At 39.0% G+C, this 19,055-nt stretch overlaps 2 protein-coding genes across 3 annotated transcripts; one reads left to right on the top strand and one right to left on the bottom strand.

The window, feature by feature from the left end:
- The first annotated feature begins 6,869 nt into the window (after positions 1-6,869).
- Positions 6,870-11,506, top strand: aimp2 (aminoacyl tRNA synthetase complex interacting multifunctional protein 2). 2 transcript variants are annotated; one of them, XM_079252186.1, is made up of 4 exons: positions 6,870-7,012; positions 8,762-8,974; positions 9,265-9,499; positions 10,659-11,506. In XM_079252186.1, exons 1-4 carry the CDS (start codon positions 6,998-7,000, stop codon positions 11,045-11,047), a joined length of 852 nt encoding a protein of 283 aa, XP_079108312.1. In that variant the 5' UTR covers positions 6,870-6,997; the 3' UTR covers positions 11,048-11,506. The 2 variants fall into 2 exon arrangements, with proteins under 2 accessions (XP_079108312.1, XP_079108311.1); XM_079252185.1 differs by having other exon boundaries at positions 6,876-7,126.
- A 1,494-nt stretch (positions 11,507-13,000) lies between these two features.
- Positions 13,001-15,541, bottom strand: zbedx (zinc finger BED-type containing X). The gene is made up of 2 exons (XM_079253469.1): positions 15,270-15,541; positions 13,001-14,958 (listed from the first exon to the last, which is right to left on the bottom strand). Exons 1-2 carry the CDS (start codon positions 15,459-15,461, stop codon positions 13,246-13,248), a joined length of 1,905 nt encoding a protein of 634 aa, XP_079109595.1. The 5' UTR covers positions 15,462-15,541; the 3' UTR covers positions 13,001-13,245.
- Between the last annotated feature and the right edge of the window lie 3,514 nt (positions 15,542-19,055).

Below are 19,055 nucleotides of genomic sequence, written 5' to 3'. Positions count from 1 at the left end.
CCAGACCATCTGACAGCTTTTAGATTGATTTCATTTTATTTTGAATGACTTTGAACCAGAGTGGAAGCACGTTTCTGAATCTTGCTTACTCTTGTGTTGATGCAACAAAAGTTTATACCATGGGGTCTCCAGCGATGATGTTTTACAAAACTGTTACACCAGAGGCCCAGCAGATTAATTCAGTTTCACTTTTTAGTCTTAATCCAGCCTTGAATATTGTATAGTACTGTTATCATTCACACCTTCCCATCTTTGTTAATGAGTTGACACCTCAGGGTACCATTTATCAACTTGTGTTAATGACCTAATGGCAGGAAAGCTAATTTAAAAAAGAAAAGAGAGAATGCAAATACTGAAAAAACAGCTTTCTGACATTTGATTGATATATTGGTGCTATTTCAATGTATCATGAGAATCCATCCATCCATCCATCCATCCATTGTCTTAACTGCTTAGTCCAATTAAGGGTTGTGGGGAAGCTGGAGTCCATCCCAGCAATCATTGGGTGAGAGGCTGGGCATGAAATTACAATGATTTGTAAATGTTTGCATTGTGTGCACATCTTACAGCATCTCAGCCCTTTGGTGATACTATAATAATGTTTCCTCAAACACAGGGCTCACTCTGTGCAAGCAATCTGAGCTTAATAAAGCTATATGAATATTTTGTGTGACTACTGATGGAATTTCTTGCATTGTGTCTAAATCAATGTTTTGGGATGGACGCAGAGGCCCAGGCTGCTTGTCTGTATGGCGCCTCAATAATTGATGTCCTGGCTTCATTGTCACCCAAAACTCATATCAAGAAAGGAGTGTCAGGCTCCCGTTACTGATTAAGTCTCTGTGAAATTTTAATGCGCACCGCATTTTCAACTGACAACATGATGTGCTCACACAAACTGGGGAACCTAAACCATTTGAATGTCTACTTTTTCTTTAGCCTTTCTTTTGTCACACTGGTCATATTTTGTTCCCATTCTCAGAATTTCAATTCCAGGAGGTATCAGAGATGATGCTACCTGATAGTCCTTACAGAGAGGGACATCGTAAAAGATTTAACTGCCGTGTTAGGATGACTGAAAGGGCTTTGTGAACTCTGCGCAGGAGCTTTATTCATAATGCAGAGGATGACAGCTCTGCCTCTGTTTCTCAACAAACAGCAGTACTGAGTCTACTTAGGGCGTTTGTGTGTACCTTCCCGTTATTAATGAATGATAGTATCCATACATGTCAACAGCCATTCCTGATGGAAGTGGATTTAGTTTCTTGAAATGTATTTCCACAATGGAATATCTTGTTGAAATACATTTAAATAGGTTTCAAAATATGGTTTGAGCAACAGTATGTTCATTAACTGGGCTAATGCAAGTTTGCAGTTTTAACTTAAAGCCACACCCCGCTCACAGCCTGATCATCTGCTGGATGTGCTGACACATTCTCAGACTCAGTATTGGCTGTCATGATGAGGTAGACAGGTACTTTGCAGACTTTTCCAAATAAGGAGGCACATTTAGATAAGGTGGCAAGCGTCATCTAGGAAAAGCTTACTGTGACTGACTGGATGATAGAAAGAAGAAGTCTGGTTGGAGGGGCTAATTTTAGCTTATATTTATTTGTAAACATCAAGATTCCATAAGATTTCACTTTATTTGCCAATTACATTTAACTGTGACTAAAACTGTATTCGTTTTTGTGTTTCTAAAACACAGTTTACATTTTGTGTTGTAACATTGTTGTAACAGTGTGACATTGTCTTGCAATATTTATAATAGGTTTTTATAATGAACCCTAACACTATTCAGAGCCTGGCATTAGTTGCTGATAATAGTGAAGGTGATCCTTTTTGTCTTTGCTTTAAGGCATAAAGCCTTCATTTCTTTCACAACAAAAGCGTGAATGCTGATTGGTGGGACCATAAAATCCACTTCCAGTGCACGGTGAACAATTCCTGATATCCAGAGTGCAGATTTGCCAACACAACTTCTGGACAAGATTAAGATAAGTATTCCTAGTTTGTATGTAAAGCCTCAAGCAGGATTTGTGAATTTAACTCTGCTGTAATGCTTGGCAAAGATTCCCCATGGCGGCCTCGTCCCTTGCTTGTGTGGGTTATTAGCTGACTAGTGATAAAGGATGTTTCTTTATGAAGATCTGTCTGATAAAATAGAAATCAAGGGTGTCCAACACACGTTTGCTCATTTGCCCTTTGCACACTTTTTTTTTTTTTTTTTTTTACTGGTTTTATAATATTATCCACTGTGGATGGGAAAACACTCTAAATATTTTTTTTTTTTTTTTTTAAGGACAGTGTTTCTTAACAGTTTGATTCACAGATGTGTGGACAAACTGGAAATCCTATGCTCACCTTAACTCTTCAAAATATCTCTTTCATTAATTTTTTTAATAAGTTTTTTTTCTTTTAATTGATATATTAAAACTTTTTCAGATTATGGGCTATACTTAAATATCATTAACACACACCACTACTGGTACGATACTCTACAACTTGCTGTGTAATTATGCACTCTTTCCTTTTATGATATTGTAAAATTTTTATTTTTAATTTGCATGAATCTGAAAAGTACATTAGATCACAAGTTCTTGTGAACTTCCACTCTTTATAGCACACCTATCCAGCACACCCCTGTCCAAACAGTTCTAATACACCTAAAACAAACATCTAAACTTGTGCACTATATATGCTGCCTTGGTTGTTTCACTGTAAGGAAAATATTCATTGCCTTCCCTCACTTCACACATTAGCAGTGCCAGACTTTAATGGGACAGCACTGACTTGCTGACACCTCACCCCCTTAACCAGACTACCTTGTTCAATATTACCTAAAGAACTGAGACTCCCCCTGCAGTTTCAGCTTCCATGCCCTGATCTTTCCATCAAATCTAACCGTAACCTCAGCAGAACTCCTCCTTCAGTCTGACACCAGCCTTCTGCAAACAGTGAATTATTTAGAGTTAACAAGGTCTTGCAACATTAAACTCAATTGTATATTTGTATTTTATTTATTCATTTACTGTTTTTATTGGTTTATTTGACAGGGACATTGTACATTAATGGACATTGATGTAAATATACCAGAGTGCAGATCCAGTCCCCTGAAGAAATTATTTTTTATAAGGACAAAACCTGCAATAAAATAGCAAGATAAAATCTCACTAATACACAAACAACAATGGAGATAACAGTATGAATTGTAAAATATTGAGACATACTAAATACTAAAATACTAATGACAGAGAAAAATCTAACTAATGTACAGCAATATGCTAAAATGCCAAAAGTTAGTTAAAAGTATTCAAATATCCAATGGTGGTGATAAGATCAGCACAGGACACACACTTAAATTGTTAATGAGGGCAAGTCAGAGTTATTAAATTAGTTTAAGTTCTTTTTTGTAAAACAACAAGTTACATGATGCCAGCTCTCTCATTTTCACTGGCACAGAGTCCCACGCAGCTGTGGGACTCTGTGCCAGTGAAATATATATAATATATTTATGAATATATATGAAGTGTATATATATCACTTACTAAATATATATTTAGTAAGTGAAAATGAACACTTACTAAAATCACTTTTTCAGAGAGGAACAATGCAATCTCCTCTTGTTACAGCCGTAGTCAGTAGGTATAGTATGAGTTATTTCTAATGATTACAAACTGGCCAAGTAGAGGAGCTGATAGATTGTTAATAATTCTGTAAATTTGTTACACGTTTGCATATTTTATTTTGTTTTCCTAATTGAGAATTTTATGCTTTTGTAAAATTTTGCAGTGAGGACATTGTAATGGTTTCTTATCCATTATTCTGATTCTTAGCTCATACAGAACCTTTAATGATTTAAGTGTGGCTACATTTGCCTGTGACCGAGTTGTTAAACAGTAGTTGATATCCGTCATAATCATAGCGTGCATGTACATTTTAGCTGCCTACATTGAGAACTGTGAAATGAAATTGAAGAATTTGAAAATGAAATAAGTTTGACTGCAAAATCTTAACCTGTGACTGAATTTAGAGTGTATGAATAGCCCATTTTTATTTCTATTCCTGTAGAACTTGTATTCTTTCTACACATAACCATCAAGTTCTACTGAGACTGGTTAAGAACATAGCTAAAGGTTAAGGACTTAACCCCAGTTCTTAGAAACAAAAGTGAGTTAACTCACTATGGAACAAGACACTGTCCCAAGGAAGCCTTTTACATTACACCAGTCATTAAAAGCAAACAAAGGTGATGTCTGCTGCGGAGGGGAGGGGCCTCCACCAACTATAAAAGCCTGACCTGACCCTTGTTTTCCAGCCTAGGATGGGTTGGGTTTTCTGGGGGTCACCAGATAATTGTAAAAATAATACATAACCTCCACTTATTCAATAAATTTGGAATTTTTTTTTTTTTTTTTTTTTTTTACCAGGGCTGTCAAAATTAAGCAATTAAGGCAGAGACATTTCTGAAATTATCATCTTCATTTTTTAACTCTTTTAATACATAAAGTACAAAACCAGTACACATGTCATGTGAAATATCTAAATTTGCCATTATCCCTGCAAAAGATGTTGATTTTGGGTATGTGGGTGCTGGGCATATTGTGTTGAACCAGAGATACATGGAAAACCTCAAGAATTGTGGCCCTCAAAGGCAGGAGCTGCAGACCCCTGCTCTAGTAGCTACATAACTGATTAGATCTGTTAGAGGTATAAATGCAGAGGGAATGTAACAAATCTCACAAATACACATGATGTCTTGATAATGTGCCAGGAATATTTGCAGGTGGTGGCAAATGAACTTTGCTCAAACACTGCACCATTGATTTCCTTGCCGTAGACAACCTACATCTTGCATCACACACTGCCATCAATACAACAAAGTGGTGACCTTAATAATTAAAAGAATAGCTACACTCTAGGAACAGCCACTCACTCACTTGCACTAAGTTCACTTCCATCTGATAACAGCTGATATGAAACGGGAATGTCTTGGAAAGGGTGAAGTATTGCAGTAAAGCTGCAAACTTGACAGATGCCAAACTCTGGACTAATGAAGGGGCATATGATGCAGGTGTGCCCTCACTGGTTGGCAGATGGGTAAAGCAGAAGTGGGAAGAGAGAGAGAGCAGTTGGCAGCCTTCGGTAGTTGTATGATCACTAAGCTCTTTCAGCATTATGCATATCCTATACTAAAGACATTCTTTGTTCTGGATGCTTTAAAGGTGGAGTATGTAAGATTTTCAATATTTAAAAAAAAGAAATTAACTAAAAAATAACTACAATCATAATTAAATACTAGCTAGTCTTGAGAGATGTCAGAGAATGGAAGTTTATCAGACATTAAAATGTCTTAAAGGTGGAGTATGTAAGATTTTCAATATTTTCAAAACAAATTAACTAATAAAATAACTACAATCATAATTAGAAAGTTTTTTTTAAACATATAGGTTCCAGTCTGTCCATATTTGATGTGTTACTAAATTACAAGTTTAATTAATGACAAAGACCCGTCTTAAATGTTTGCCTACCAGTAAAAAAATGTGGGTTTTTTGTCATTTGTCATTAATTAAACTTGTAATTTAATAACGCATCAAATATGAACAGACTGGAACCTACATGTTCAAAAAACTTTCTAATTATGATTGTAGTTATTTTATTAGTTAATTTGTTTTGAAAATATTGAAAATCTTACATACTCCACCTTTAAGACATTTTAATGTCTGATAAACTTCCATTCTCTGACATCTCTCAAGACTAGCTAGTATTTAACAGAGAAGCATTTTTCTTGTCGAATTAAAGAATCAGATGCAGAATCAACCATTAAATTATTGAAAGTATCTGCCACCTGTTGCTTTATTTTTTGTTGTTTTCAAGATTTCCATTTATCTTTATTTTCATTAACCCTCTGTGGTGGCTAAGGGGGAAGGATATGGCTGAAGTGTTAATCAGCACTGAGCTGATTTGTCTGACAGAGAACTGAAGGGGACCGTGCTGATGCTGTCCTCAGAGAGGATGCTATCAGTCATAGTCAGATGCTTCCATGTGATGGAGAGGTTTGCCTGGGTCAAAAGATCATATGTTACTCACAGAGCCTCCACTGAATAAAGTGACAGAGTGGTTTTATAATATGTTCTATTCTATTCTACAGTCATTTAGCAGACGCTTTTATCCAAAGCGACTTACAAATGAGTGAAAACAACACAAGCACGAAATCAAACAGTAGAGGATATCGTAGGAGGGCTAGGTGCTAGTGGACTTGTCCAGTTGGACGCAGATCCTTCCATGGAGTGCTACAGGCTTTTTTTTTTTTTTTTTTTTTTGGTGAAACTAAAAGGATTCCCTGCTTTGTTGAGTTGTTTGGTCAATGGAGAGCAAAAAGATGTTGATGGTGTCAGATAGGGTTGAATCATAGGTGAAAAAGTGTCAAAGGGCCAAGATTGGTGAGTGGTTGCATCTTGTGACGAATAACATCTGCAGATCATAAACGTGGTCTTTTAGAGGTACATCACGCCCATGCTCAGCAGGATATTATGATTTGGCGCCCTCTAGTGCATTTGAATCAGACGATTGGAGAAAAGTGGTGTCAACTGAGCATTGAGTGAGGATGGGAATGTGATTTGGTTTAAAAGATAAAATAGTTCAAAATTCTTGTTAGGAATTGACATATCAATTTCCTTTGCAAAAATTAGTGTACATCCCGAAACAGCTCTCGACTTATTTTTTGTTTCATGCTACAAAATGAATGAAATAATGCCTGAATAAATACATAAATTAATAAATAAATAAATAAATAAATAACGCTATGGGTTGTCTTCTGTCTAGAAGAAGAATAAAGGAACAAACGGATGTGACGCCATGTGGCCTCTTCCGGTGTGGCTGTGAGCAGAGCTGGTAGCCGCTGCTGCTACATGTCAACATCTCCCATTCTGAGAGGACTGCTGGATTTTTCTTTGTAGTTTTTGTGTGTGTGACAGTGAATTAAGTGTCTGCCGTCATGCCCATGTACCAGGTAAAGCCCATCTGTAGTGGTGACATACAGATTGATTTGCCGAGCTGCATGTACAAGTTACCGAATGTCTACGCGCAGCAAGGAAACAGCTGCACCTCCGAACACGCGCTTCAGGTAACTCAACTAATTTAACTTCGATAAGGTTTTACAACTTGGAAAAAATTTCCTCGTTGTCACGTGCGGTTTTAATTCATTTATCTCTCCACACGTACTGAATGAAGTGAGTCTCGCGCACTGTGTAGTTAGTTTGTCAGGCTAGCTAACTTAGCTTCTTGGCACAATGAGCAATCTCAGTTCTGGCTGATGCAACTATTACTGCACAGTTCCACTATTCCGCCCTGATTTTATTTGTTTTTGGTTACATTTTAATCTTATAAGATTATTAACTGGTGTGTTTAAGTCTTTATTGCCTTTGTTTATGGCTTTGATATTAGTCAGTCCTGATGACATGGCTGTGCTCCCAACTGTGGCTGTTTAATGATCCACTTGGTTTACATGCTTGTGTGTGGGTACATGCCACTTTATGCCTCTGATCTACAGCACGACACAGTGGAAATACTGGTTTTAACTGCATTGTTGCATTGCTACTGTGTTATAAATCACTGAATATCTTTTTTTAAAAATGTAACTTAACTCAGACTATATTCCAAATGGCACCTTAGTCCCTCAGCAATATCAGGCCATGTATATTGTTGCATATTTGCAAACCATGTGTAAATTTACATTTGTTGTTTTAAACCAATTGAGGATTATTTTGGATTATGTTGGATTATTTTCTTTTCTTATTAAGTTTATTTGTAATATAATATTGTTGCTTCCACTTTTAATTTAACCATCTTAGTGGGCTGTGGGACAGCTCAAAGACACTTCTGGCAAGAGTTTTCTCTTTGTTTTTAGACATATATGAATAATAAACAAAAGAAAATGGGTACATATAGCTATATATACATTTGGAAGATCACTATTGAAACTATCTGTTTTGACAAGCACTTGATTGTAGTTCTAATAGACTGTGTTTTGCAGTTTTTTAGGCTTCAGAAATTTGCATCCACCACTTCTTTATATCTGTCAGTTTCAACATTTAAAGCATGTCAGTTTCAACATTTAAAGCATGTCAATTGTTTGTCAACAACACCTTTCTGCAGCTACTTTGCCATCACATAAAAGTTTTGCGTTACCTTTTTTGTTCAAATGGTGTGCAGTATCTAAACACTTTTATCTGTAGTAGCAACGATAAGTTATTTTTCAACTCCTCAGCAACGTCTTGGTTATTGTATAATACAGTCATCATCATTATTATCAGCTTAAATGTTATGGTAGTAATTGATCTCTGTTACCTGTACCTGTCTATTTATGCTAAACTTGGTGACACAGAGAATACAATAAGCAGGACACAGGCATTTTTTAAATGTACTAATTAAGGAATTTATTGTTCTTAGGCAAAATTAATAAATAAATAAAATAATTTCTTTTATGTGTATTCATTCAAAAGTTTGCATTTGTTCTCCTAATAAATCAGCACTTTGTATGCCATGTGTAACCTGATAATCTGTCAAGTTATAGTAGGACATTTATGGTAAACTTCTAAACAATTTAGGTAGTCAATTTAGGACATTCTGATATAAAGACACCAACCCTCCCATAAACTGCAAACCTGCTGCATGAATGTAAGAACTGTGAATTTGCACATCATCTAATTCCTGTTATCTGGCTTCAGCAAGACTCAGCACTCTCACTCTGTCTCTCCAGAATGGCGAGGTGGAACCAGCAGTCAAGGCTCTGGAGGCCCGGCAGGACGAGATCATGAGAAAGTTGTATGAGCTGAAAGCAGCTGTGGAGGGCCTTGCTAAGACTGTGATGACTCCAGATGCCGACCTGGATGCTACAGTCAGCAGCAGCCTCTCATTCCAAAGCTCTGCAACCTTTAAAGGCACCACGGACTTGGACACACTACTGGGCAAGGTGAGTAACTAACAACTATATCTTTGTGCTAAGTTTTCAGGTGTTTATTAACCAAAGGTAAAGTTTAGCAGCACTTTTAAAAATTACAGCTAAAACACCATACAGTCATGTTTTTTTTAAGCTAAGAAAAAAAGCTTTTGAGCTTTCTGAACGTCATCATCTTGTTATTAGTCTTAAAGTATAACGGAAGATGTGGACTTATTGATCCCTGTTTGTCGTGACAGAAGTGTCCTAGTTTTATTAAACATGTGAACATAGACATCCTGTATTTACTCTCTCTTTGTCTAAAGGACGTTGGTGCTCTCCGTGACATCGTCATAAATGCCAACCCAGCTCAGCCGCCCCTCACCCTGCTGGTTATCCATAGCCTGCTGTGTGAGCGATACCAAGTGCTCTCCACCGTCCACGTCCACTCCACAGTTGCCAGTGTGCCACCACAGCTTCTGTCCTGCCTTGGTCCAAGACATGCAGACAGCTACGCCCGCCACATGTTCCAGCTGGGCTTCACCCTTATATGGAAAGATGGTGAGTTGAGAACTACAGTGGGTTTGAGAGCTCATCGGTCTCACAGGACTTGATGCAAATCTCGTGGGTGCAGGTGGTTTTAAGAATGCAGCAAAAATTCAGAAGAAATCCTCAAAAAACACGACCAACGCAATGAAACCGTCGGTCCACAAACATGTCAGATTTCTGTTCACTGATGGAAAAGAACCGTTCTCTGGAAAATAAATAAATAGATCCTTTTTTTTAATTGTAGACTGAAAACTTAAGATCACTGTCACACTACTCTGATGAGAAACACAGATCTGATAACAGTCATGTGTCACTGCCGACAGCTGAGTGACAGACTGAAATCTGTTTAGTCCCACATGCTCTCATTTTCTTACAAAGCATGGCTCATTAGCAGTAAAGAGGAATGTTATCAATCTGGATACTGAAGCTTTCATCCAGAGAAAGTCTGAGTCGTCCATTCGGCTTCTGAACCTCTCTGTTATCAGTCAGATATGATCTGGTGATGGTCCATGAAATTGGCTTAAGACATATTTAAAAACAGGACAATCCAGAACCAGCAGAGGAAAGTAGGATGTTTACAATACGGTGGTGGGTTTGAAGGAATCTATAAAAGTGTTGCTACATTAAAACCAGGATTTCTCAGCTTTATGTTCAATAATACCAGTTTAACAAATAGTGAGAAAGTACAATGATTTATTAAAACAATCAAATGTTAAGATGGAATAAAGTTGCCTATAAAGCTGTTTGTGGATCCAAGCAGAAATTTCACTCAGTCCATCCATCCTGAATCACAACTGTTGTTTAATGTGGATCTGATGTTTTATGAGTGTGTGGAAGACGGCTTGTTTATAATATTGTAAAATTTATTTACTATATTATTTTTTGATTTCAGGGTAATTACAAGCTAAAAATAAAAAAATATAGCATGAGCCTCTACGTAGGTATTCAGATACTTGACTGTGTGATAAAGAGGTGAAGCTTTGTTTGACAGTAATTAGCAAGAGCAATGCTACCTTTTTAAAGCATGATAATGAATGTAAGTTTTATGAAAAGTTTACTGGTGGTGTGTTAAAAGATAACTTGTCAGCAATACAGAAGATTTATATTTATGTTTTGTAATCATCACTGGCGTTACTAAGTCTTGTTTACCGTGATGCTTGTTTCTCTGCAGTTCCCAAATTGCAGATGAAGTTCAGTGTCCGCAACATGTGTCCCATCGAAGGTGAGGCCAACGTGGCCCGCTTCCTCTTCAAGCTGCTGGCTCCGTATCCCAATGACCCGGCTCTCGCCACCCTGGTGGACAGCTGGATAGACACAGCTTTCTTCCAGCTGGCAGAGGGAAGTTCCAAGGAGCGAGCAGCTGTCCTGCGGGCCCTCAACTCTGCTCTGGGTCGCAGCCACTGGCTATCCGGACCAGAATTCTCCTTGGCCGACATCGCCTGCTACTGCTGCGTGCTGCAGAGTGGGTCAGCATCTTCTGCTCCTGCTAATGTGCAACGCTGGATTAAGTCTTGTGAGAACCTGGGCCACTTCGGCCCCGCTAGGCTACTTTTACAGTGACCAGAGCTGCGTGGAAGCGGAAACCAGATGCAAAGTGAAAGAAGGGCATTAGAATAAAAAATTATCTCAGCAATGTCTGGAACTCCTTCTGATACTCCCCCCACCACCACCCTTGCTGTACTACATCAATGCACTGATAGACTCAGCTGAAGCAAAGTGGCAGAAGATCAGAATAAGTATTTATATTTGCCATGCTGCTCATGTACAAAAAACACAAATTCTTAAGGCATATTTGAAGGGAGGAGCATGAGAAGACAATTTTAGACAAGGACTTGGGATGAGTTAAATTAACTGTACTGACAAACACACTAAACACCCTCAACCCACTTTGTGCCTAAATCGATCCTCTTCTAAATGTGTGTTTAATGTGTGGTGAGGGGTGCTACTATGTGTTTTCATCAGTAGTACTTTCTACCGTTTGTTTTTCTTAAAACATTAAAACTTTACATTTGGAACTGACTTTGAACTGTGTTTTTTCTTTATTTTTGGATAGTTTCACCATTTATCTATGAATTTACTGCACTGCACATCGTTGCCCAGCAGAGGGCAGAGCTGAGTTGAGTGACTATATAAAAGCATTATGTCCTTCATTAACTTTATCCAGCTGCTTATTCTGTCCAGAACTGCACATTTTCCCACTATGAATTAAATTAAAGGGATGAAAACAAAATTTTTAGGAATAGAAACTTGTGTACTGAAGTCATTTTCTTTTGCTTTAAATCACAAGAAACAGACTGATAATTGGCCAAGCATGCAAGTTAACAGTGATACCAGTAATCTTTCTTTTGTTTTAAAGAAAATCCCTTTTTTTTTTAAAAACTACCCTTTTTTTAGCCATAACAGCCAAATAGTGTAAAAAAAAAATAAAATAGGGATGGTTTTTATAGAGGGAACCACTTTCACGGGAAATTATACAGAAGATGCTAAATGTATAACCTCATGATGAATCAGGGCAGCAGACATTTCCTGTTTTAAGAGACTTCAGAATTTAAAAAACAAAAAATGCTCTGAATATATTTTGATAAATATTTATCAAAATAAATAAATGTAAATATGTAAATATTTTGATAAGAGAAAAAAAGTCAAAACGACAGCTTCCAACTTACTAATCCGTTATTTTGAAGCTCTGAACTATTTTATTATAATGTGAAAGTTACATTATTCTGCACAGCTGTTCATATACCTCTTTGGAACGTGGTTTTCCTCTTGGCGTTAGAGCTGTCTTTACATCACACCCGCTGATAGGAATATACAAACCCAACTCCCTGTTGCAGTTCACTACAGCTGCAAAATCCTTCATGACTGCTAAAGGCAAACACACAGAAAATCCAAACTATAATTGACATACCTTAAGATTCACATATGTAATAATGTTGGAAATAAGAAAAAACTAATCCCAGGGTTCCTCAGTTAGTTTTGCATTTCCCCCAGGTGTCATAACTTTGACAGCTTTGTACAGAACCCGCGTATAAGTGTGTTTGTATTCTCCGTCAGCCTCCTGTTGGTCTCCAGGCAGCTGTCTGACAAGATGAAAGTTCTTAGCTGACATCTGGGCACATTGCGAGGAATACACATGAGATTCTGCAGCACAGGAATTTTGCTGTTTGCAGTGCTCTGTGTCTTTCTCACACAAACATGGGTGCCTTTGAAACGGCAATCAGTTTGCTGCTGAGGCTGCATGCTAATGAGGCAGCAGATCCATTTCCATCATTAATCGAATTACTTGTGGCCTGCAATTGGTTTTACATTGGTAAAAAAACAGACGAATGGATTTGTTTTCCTTTTCTTTATATATATATATATATATATATATATATATATTTACATAATAAAAAAAACATACAGACAGGAGCCGCATTCTCACTGAACATTGTAGAAAAAAAACCTAGTATAACCAAGACAGAAATCACTTCATTTAAACCTTGTAGCTACTTCATATCACAGTAAGAGGACAAATTAAAAGATGCTTTTATCAGTTCTTTCAGTCTGATTGTCAATCAGATATTTTCATTATGCTGTTCTGGAGCAAAACATGTACGTTATGCCAATGAAACAAGAGGGTAATTTAAAAAAACATCTGGGCTAAAGTGCCGGAATTGAGTTATTACTCAGGGTTTTTCCACTGATTTTAGCACATCATGGTTTCATTCTGCATCTGCTGGAAGGCTGAGAGAGAAAGGGTCACCAGTGAAGACACATCACTCTGTTATTAAAGAACACACATTACTGTTGTATCTCAAAAGCTGAATGCGTTCAAAGTAATCATCAGTCAGAAAGTTTCTCTGTGAGGTGACCAAGTTGCCTTTCTGGCTGAAGAGACGCTGGACGGGGGCCGTGGACGGCAGGGTGGTGTTGTACTTAAAAAAGAGCTGTTTCACTCTGGGGAAATCCTGCAGGCACTCAAGACTCTTCCCTGTTCCTTCCACATACTTGCGGATCTCCTCCGTTACTCCCCGTTGCTGGATCTGAGTGCTGGTCTTTGCAGATCCGTAGCTGAAAAAGTCATCCTCTGATTCGATGGTGGACAGATTGCGACTGGTGTTCGCCTCGGTTATGTGACAGGGATCGATCTGGGACGCCTCGGTGGCCAGAAGGGAGCACATCTCCTCCCTCTCAGAAGCCGCCATCCACCACAGGCGAAACTGAGGCGTCGTTGCGGTTGCGATCTTTGCGTCTGTGCTGGCAAACAGCTCCTGGAACCGCACATCAATAGCCGTTACCATGCTGCTGATGACGTCGCTGAAGTAATTGGCCGCGTCTTTCTGCTCTTTTAGCTTGTTCTTCAAACTAAGAACAGTTGGGATGACGAGACCCAGGTAACATTTCTGCTCTGCTTGGAAAAGTTCAAGAGCAAATGCGAGAGGGTGGAACACAGTCACGTACTCTTTTAGGAAGGCCATCTCCTCTGGCTGCAGGCGTGCCACCTCCAGGCGGGCACAGAGCTCTGTCAGCTCGCGCTCACTTAGAGACACGATCTTCTGCATGGCACAGTACTCCACGTTCCAACGTATAACAGCGGGGACGACGAGCGGCATCTTACCGATCTCCTCTGCAGCATCCATTCCGACCTGGAGATGATGGCATTTGCTCCATATGGAAAACACCTTGGCCATCGCGCTGTAATGTAGCTGGCACATGGGCCCCTGTGACACAGCCTGCCAAAAGTCCTCACTGACAATCTGCTCCAGGGTGTGTGATGCACAGCGCTGTACAGAGGGCAGAAACAGAAGCATGTCCTGCTCTTGCTCGCCCTCGAGAACACCGCTCACATTATCGTAGAACCCAATGTCGTCGTCACTCTCCTGCTGGTCCACGGCAAACTCTCTGAACACGCTGATAAAGGGGCTCCCATTGTCAGTGCACGTGGTTTGGACTTTGCTTTCAATATTGTACGCCACATGGATCTCATGTATCCGCCCAGCAATGGTGTCATATGTGATTTGACCCTGCAGCCGTTGGAACCCCAGAGCAGCAGACTTCCTTTCCAAAGACTCTGTGTCAATCCAGTGACAGGTCATCCCGAAGAAGCTTCTGCTGTTGGCTGTCCAGATGTCTGCTGTCGTGCACACATACTGGACATGGCTGAGTTTAGCCATCAGCTCTTCCCGCATCCTGGAGAAACCCTGATCCACCTTGGTAAAAAGGGTCACCCTGTCCATAGCCTTTAACCCTTCAGTCAACCCTGCAATCAGTTTCTTGAAACCAGGCTGCTCCAGCAGATAAAACGACTGACAATCCTCCACGATGAAGTTGAAGATGAGATCATCGATCTTTGACTGAGTCAGGCATTTGGACATGATCTCTGCTTTGAGCTTTTTGAGCTGGCAGTGTCTACTTTCTTCACCATTGTACTCTTCTTTCTTCCTCCCTCTCTTTGCATCAGGCCTGGCTTCACAGCCCAGGTGTGTCCTCTGGAAGACAAAGTCACAGAGATTTCATGTTGCATTCAGAGGGGGGTGGGCCGTTTCGTTGTTCTAACTTTGTACTAGCTTATAAACTTTTCCTGAGAAGAAAAGAAAAAGAAAAACTCATGCAAACCATCACGCTGACTAAGCAATCGCTCCCCCCCCCAAACAAGTTGCATGAGAGCCTGCAGCGCCATGACTGTGGCATGCAACTACAATGTAACGTTATTAAACATGAGGTGTAGCTATTCATTCATTGACTCCTTTAAACATTAACACGCTCCGTGGGGGCTGTAATTTCCCTTTCTTTGACTTACGTCTAAATGCTTCTTCAGGTTTGATGTGGATGTTTTCGACGTGGACAGCAGATTAACCCTCGGCAAACACAGATTACATTGCACGATGATATTTTTTCCTTGATCAGCCTTGTACGTGAAATGGTGGCGATATCGCCAAGTATTAATGGCCGATTTGGTCTCGCCACTGGCTTCTTGGTGATCCTCGTCCATTTCAGGCGTTATCTCTACAACTACAGCCGTGTTGAAATATAACAAAAGTATCGTAATCCGATTTAGTAATCGTAATTACACTAAAGTAACGATGGCGGTATAGAAATCCTCTTGAAAAAAAAGGGGCAGGCCTTTGTTTGGATGTTTCCAACCAAATGGAGAAGGTAAAGACGGTGACGTCATCGTTTAACTTCCTTACATGCGCAAAAGCAGTTGCGCAAGAAGGGCCAGCAGGCAGAGTAACGCAGTGCGCAGGCGTGGTACACACGTGGGCGCCGTTGGGGTTACGTCATAGACAATATCATGGAAATTTTACTCACAAAGATGGCAACGTTTTGGTTTTCACGAGAAATTGCATTTCCTCTGGTGTTAAAACGAGTTGGCGCCACCATCAGCATGTTGAATAGAAAATACCACAATTTTTTAACTTGCAAGCTTCTGAACTCAGAGAGAGGACTGATGTACAGAAGTTATCTGAGCAGGGATCGCAGAAAGAAATAACTTGATCAAAACATGATTACCATGATCGAACTAAATTAATTAATTAAGTGTGAAGTGTAATCTAAAGAGATTAGAGTTTGTTAAGGACTGTCATGAACAAAAAAAACATTGTGACATTTTTAATGAAAAAATAATACACTTTAAACGTTGATTCTTTTTTTAAACAAATGTCAGGCTTGTACTCTACAATGAGATTTATTTCTGCGTTTTTTGCACCAGGTAAAAATAAACAAGAAATAATCATTGTTCATTAAATAAAATGGTATTTCACTTATTACTTTTGTACTTAAAAGTTGGCTATATTTACACAACAATGAAAAGTAGATGTTTTTTGTAGTATTTGGATGTTGATTAAGCTTGGATTTATTTGTTGATGCAGTGGAATTACATTTCTTTGTGCCGTGTGTGTTGGTGGGGGTACAGAGGGGGGTAGATAGTATAGCAGAAAAATCCTGCTATACATTTAGTCTTTATGGTAGTGTTCAGTTTTTTCAGTCAACTGTTAGAGTAGCTGACTGATATTTTGTTCAGTAAAAAACAAACAAACAATGTTTCCAGTTAAAGTGTATGTAATCTCAGATGTGAAAAAAACCTACCTTTGCACATTTTTTGGTCATTTCTTTAACACATTTTAAATCCTAACTAATCCCTAAAGTAGTAAAAACTAATAAATTAAACTTGCACAAAAATAGGGACTTAAATGAAAAGAAAGATAATCAAAAGTTTAAATCACTAAATTTGACTCCAGTTCAGATCACAATGAGATCTCAATGATCAGACCCATAATAGGAACTGACATGTGGATGCTGTGACCTCTTCCCTATAACAGATAGGAATGACTTGTTAAAGAGGATTGGAGAAATGAAAAATATAAAAAGTTGTTGGTATTTACAAGTCTCTCTAATAATCACAAACACCTCTGAATTATTTGCTCAAATGAGTCCCCTATAAAATTCCTCCACAACTGGACACCACAACTTATCAAGACCAAGATCAGAATGTTTGATGCAAACAGAATCGTCAGTAGCTGTTTTGTGTCTACTACAATCAGAATTAGCGAGCACTTGTCATTATACAAGATTGTCCAAAAATTACATTAAATCAATCCTGTGCTTCGCTTAAACTTTTCTTACAATTCTGTTGTGTGTCATTATAAGTAATTAATTATTTACTTATTCAGTGAAATAGTTTAAAGCTAATTTAGTCATTCATTTAATGATTTGTGAAGTATTCTATCTTATAAAGAATTAAATTGCCCCGTCAAAAATACTTTTTCATATTAGAGCCTAAATGTATGCAGGTCGAATGTCTCAACAGTTTAATTTAACCCATCAAAGCCAGATTAGTATATTAATGCAGGTAGGATGAGTCAACAGTTAAGATGAATGAATAGATATCCACATATCACCCAATAATGAAACACTAAAAATAGCTAAAGAAACTATAAAATTTCCATGAATATGCATTTATAAAATTAAGATTTAAGTTTTATTAACCAAACTAAAGTTGCACAACAAAACCATACAGCTTTGACATCTCGACAATATATATTAACCAATCAAAGTATGCTGACTAACACAGTTACAAAGGAGGGTGATCTGTAAAGTAAAAAAAAAGGGTGGATCCTCTGGGCTGCTGTTGTCTGGAAGCTCAGACAACAGAAGCCCCCCCCCCACCCACCCACCCACCACCACCACCCTAAGCAAGGGCAGATTACCCTCTCATGGGCACCTTCTCAGGGGCAACATGCAGGCACCAAGTCTGGGGGCCAGGGGCAATGAGTATGCCCACATTTGCTCAGCATATCTCACCAGGAGCAACTCCAGAATGGAAGATGGTCCAACTCTTCATCAACGTTCTGCACCACCAGCTAAGGCTCCTTCTCCACCAAAGAGGTGATGTTCCACATCTCTTGAGCTAATTAATGGTTTCCATTTTCAGCCACCATGCAACTCACACTGCACTCGATCCTTTTGTCCCCTCCCACAGGTGGTGAGCCCACAGCAGGTGGGGCCCAGGTCACACTTTTGGGCTAAACCTGACTGGGTCCAGTCAGCTCCAGAGAGGGACCATGGTGAGGCTATAGGGAAACTCGGTTCCAATGTTTTTATGAATCATTTGTGTCTCTGAGCCCTGCTTTGCCTGGTCCCTCCCTAGAGACATGTTTGCCACTGTTGACCCTACCAGGGGCATAAAGACCCCGATAACACTAGAACCACTGAGATGGCAAAGCAGTCTACGGCAGTAAGGTGTCAGCTTGGGAAGGGGCAACACTCCAGTTTGTACAAAAAAAGGGGGTTAGGTTGAATTTAATTACAGGATTGTTTGGACGAGGTATATATGTTTGGCTGAAGCATTTTCTAGATAAATATCATGCCAAAAGGGATGTATGTTGGTGGAAATCCAAACAAATCAAATTTGTTAATCCAGTTATTAATTGTACTTCATATCAAAGATTGATTGAATCTGATATGAACCAGCTATTTTCCCACGCTCTACTGCTGAAATTAAAAATTTCTGTCTTGGAGCAGCGTTGAGCGTAACTTTAATCTGGTTTTCTGATGGATTGAGTGGCGTTTTGACTCATCATGAACCACTTTGTCACCTGCATCAACAGAGTCAGAAAGCTTCTCATGAGATGATGATTATGTACATTATGTCTGTTACTTTTTGTTCTCAGTATGAATGTGGTGAATCTCAGTGGTTTCCAGTGTGTTTAGTAGTACAGTATGGCTCTATTCGCGATATGTTCTTGCCCCCCCCCCCCCCCCCCCCCCCCCCCCCGTGCTTTGTAAAGGATCCGCTCTGTGGGGAATTGTGACTCTTGTTGTGTCAAAGCTTGCCATTATCCACCCCGCACCCCCCGCCCCCAACCTCACCGTGTCAGCTGTGACCGAGTTTGGCAATAACTATAATATTTTTATAATTTATAATTCAGTATCGAAATGTCTTAGATAAAATGAGTTTTGTTTTGTTTGGTATTTAATATTTTCTCTAAAAATGCGGAACAGTTTCCGCTGGAAATTCTTACGCCGGTTGGAGTTTTTCTTTTTTTTTTTTTTTTTAGTTATTTAGTCTCATATTGGCCAGATT

This window comes from Telmatherina bonti (assembly GCF_933228915.1).
Source record: "Telmatherina bonti genome assembly, chromosome: 14".
Lineage (NCBI taxonomy): Eukaryota > Metazoa > Chordata > Actinopteri > Atheriniformes > Telmatherinidae > Telmatherina > Telmatherina bonti.
The sequence above is the reverse complement of the archived record's forward strand: the minus strand, read 5'-3'. Positions and strand labels throughout refer to the sequence as shown.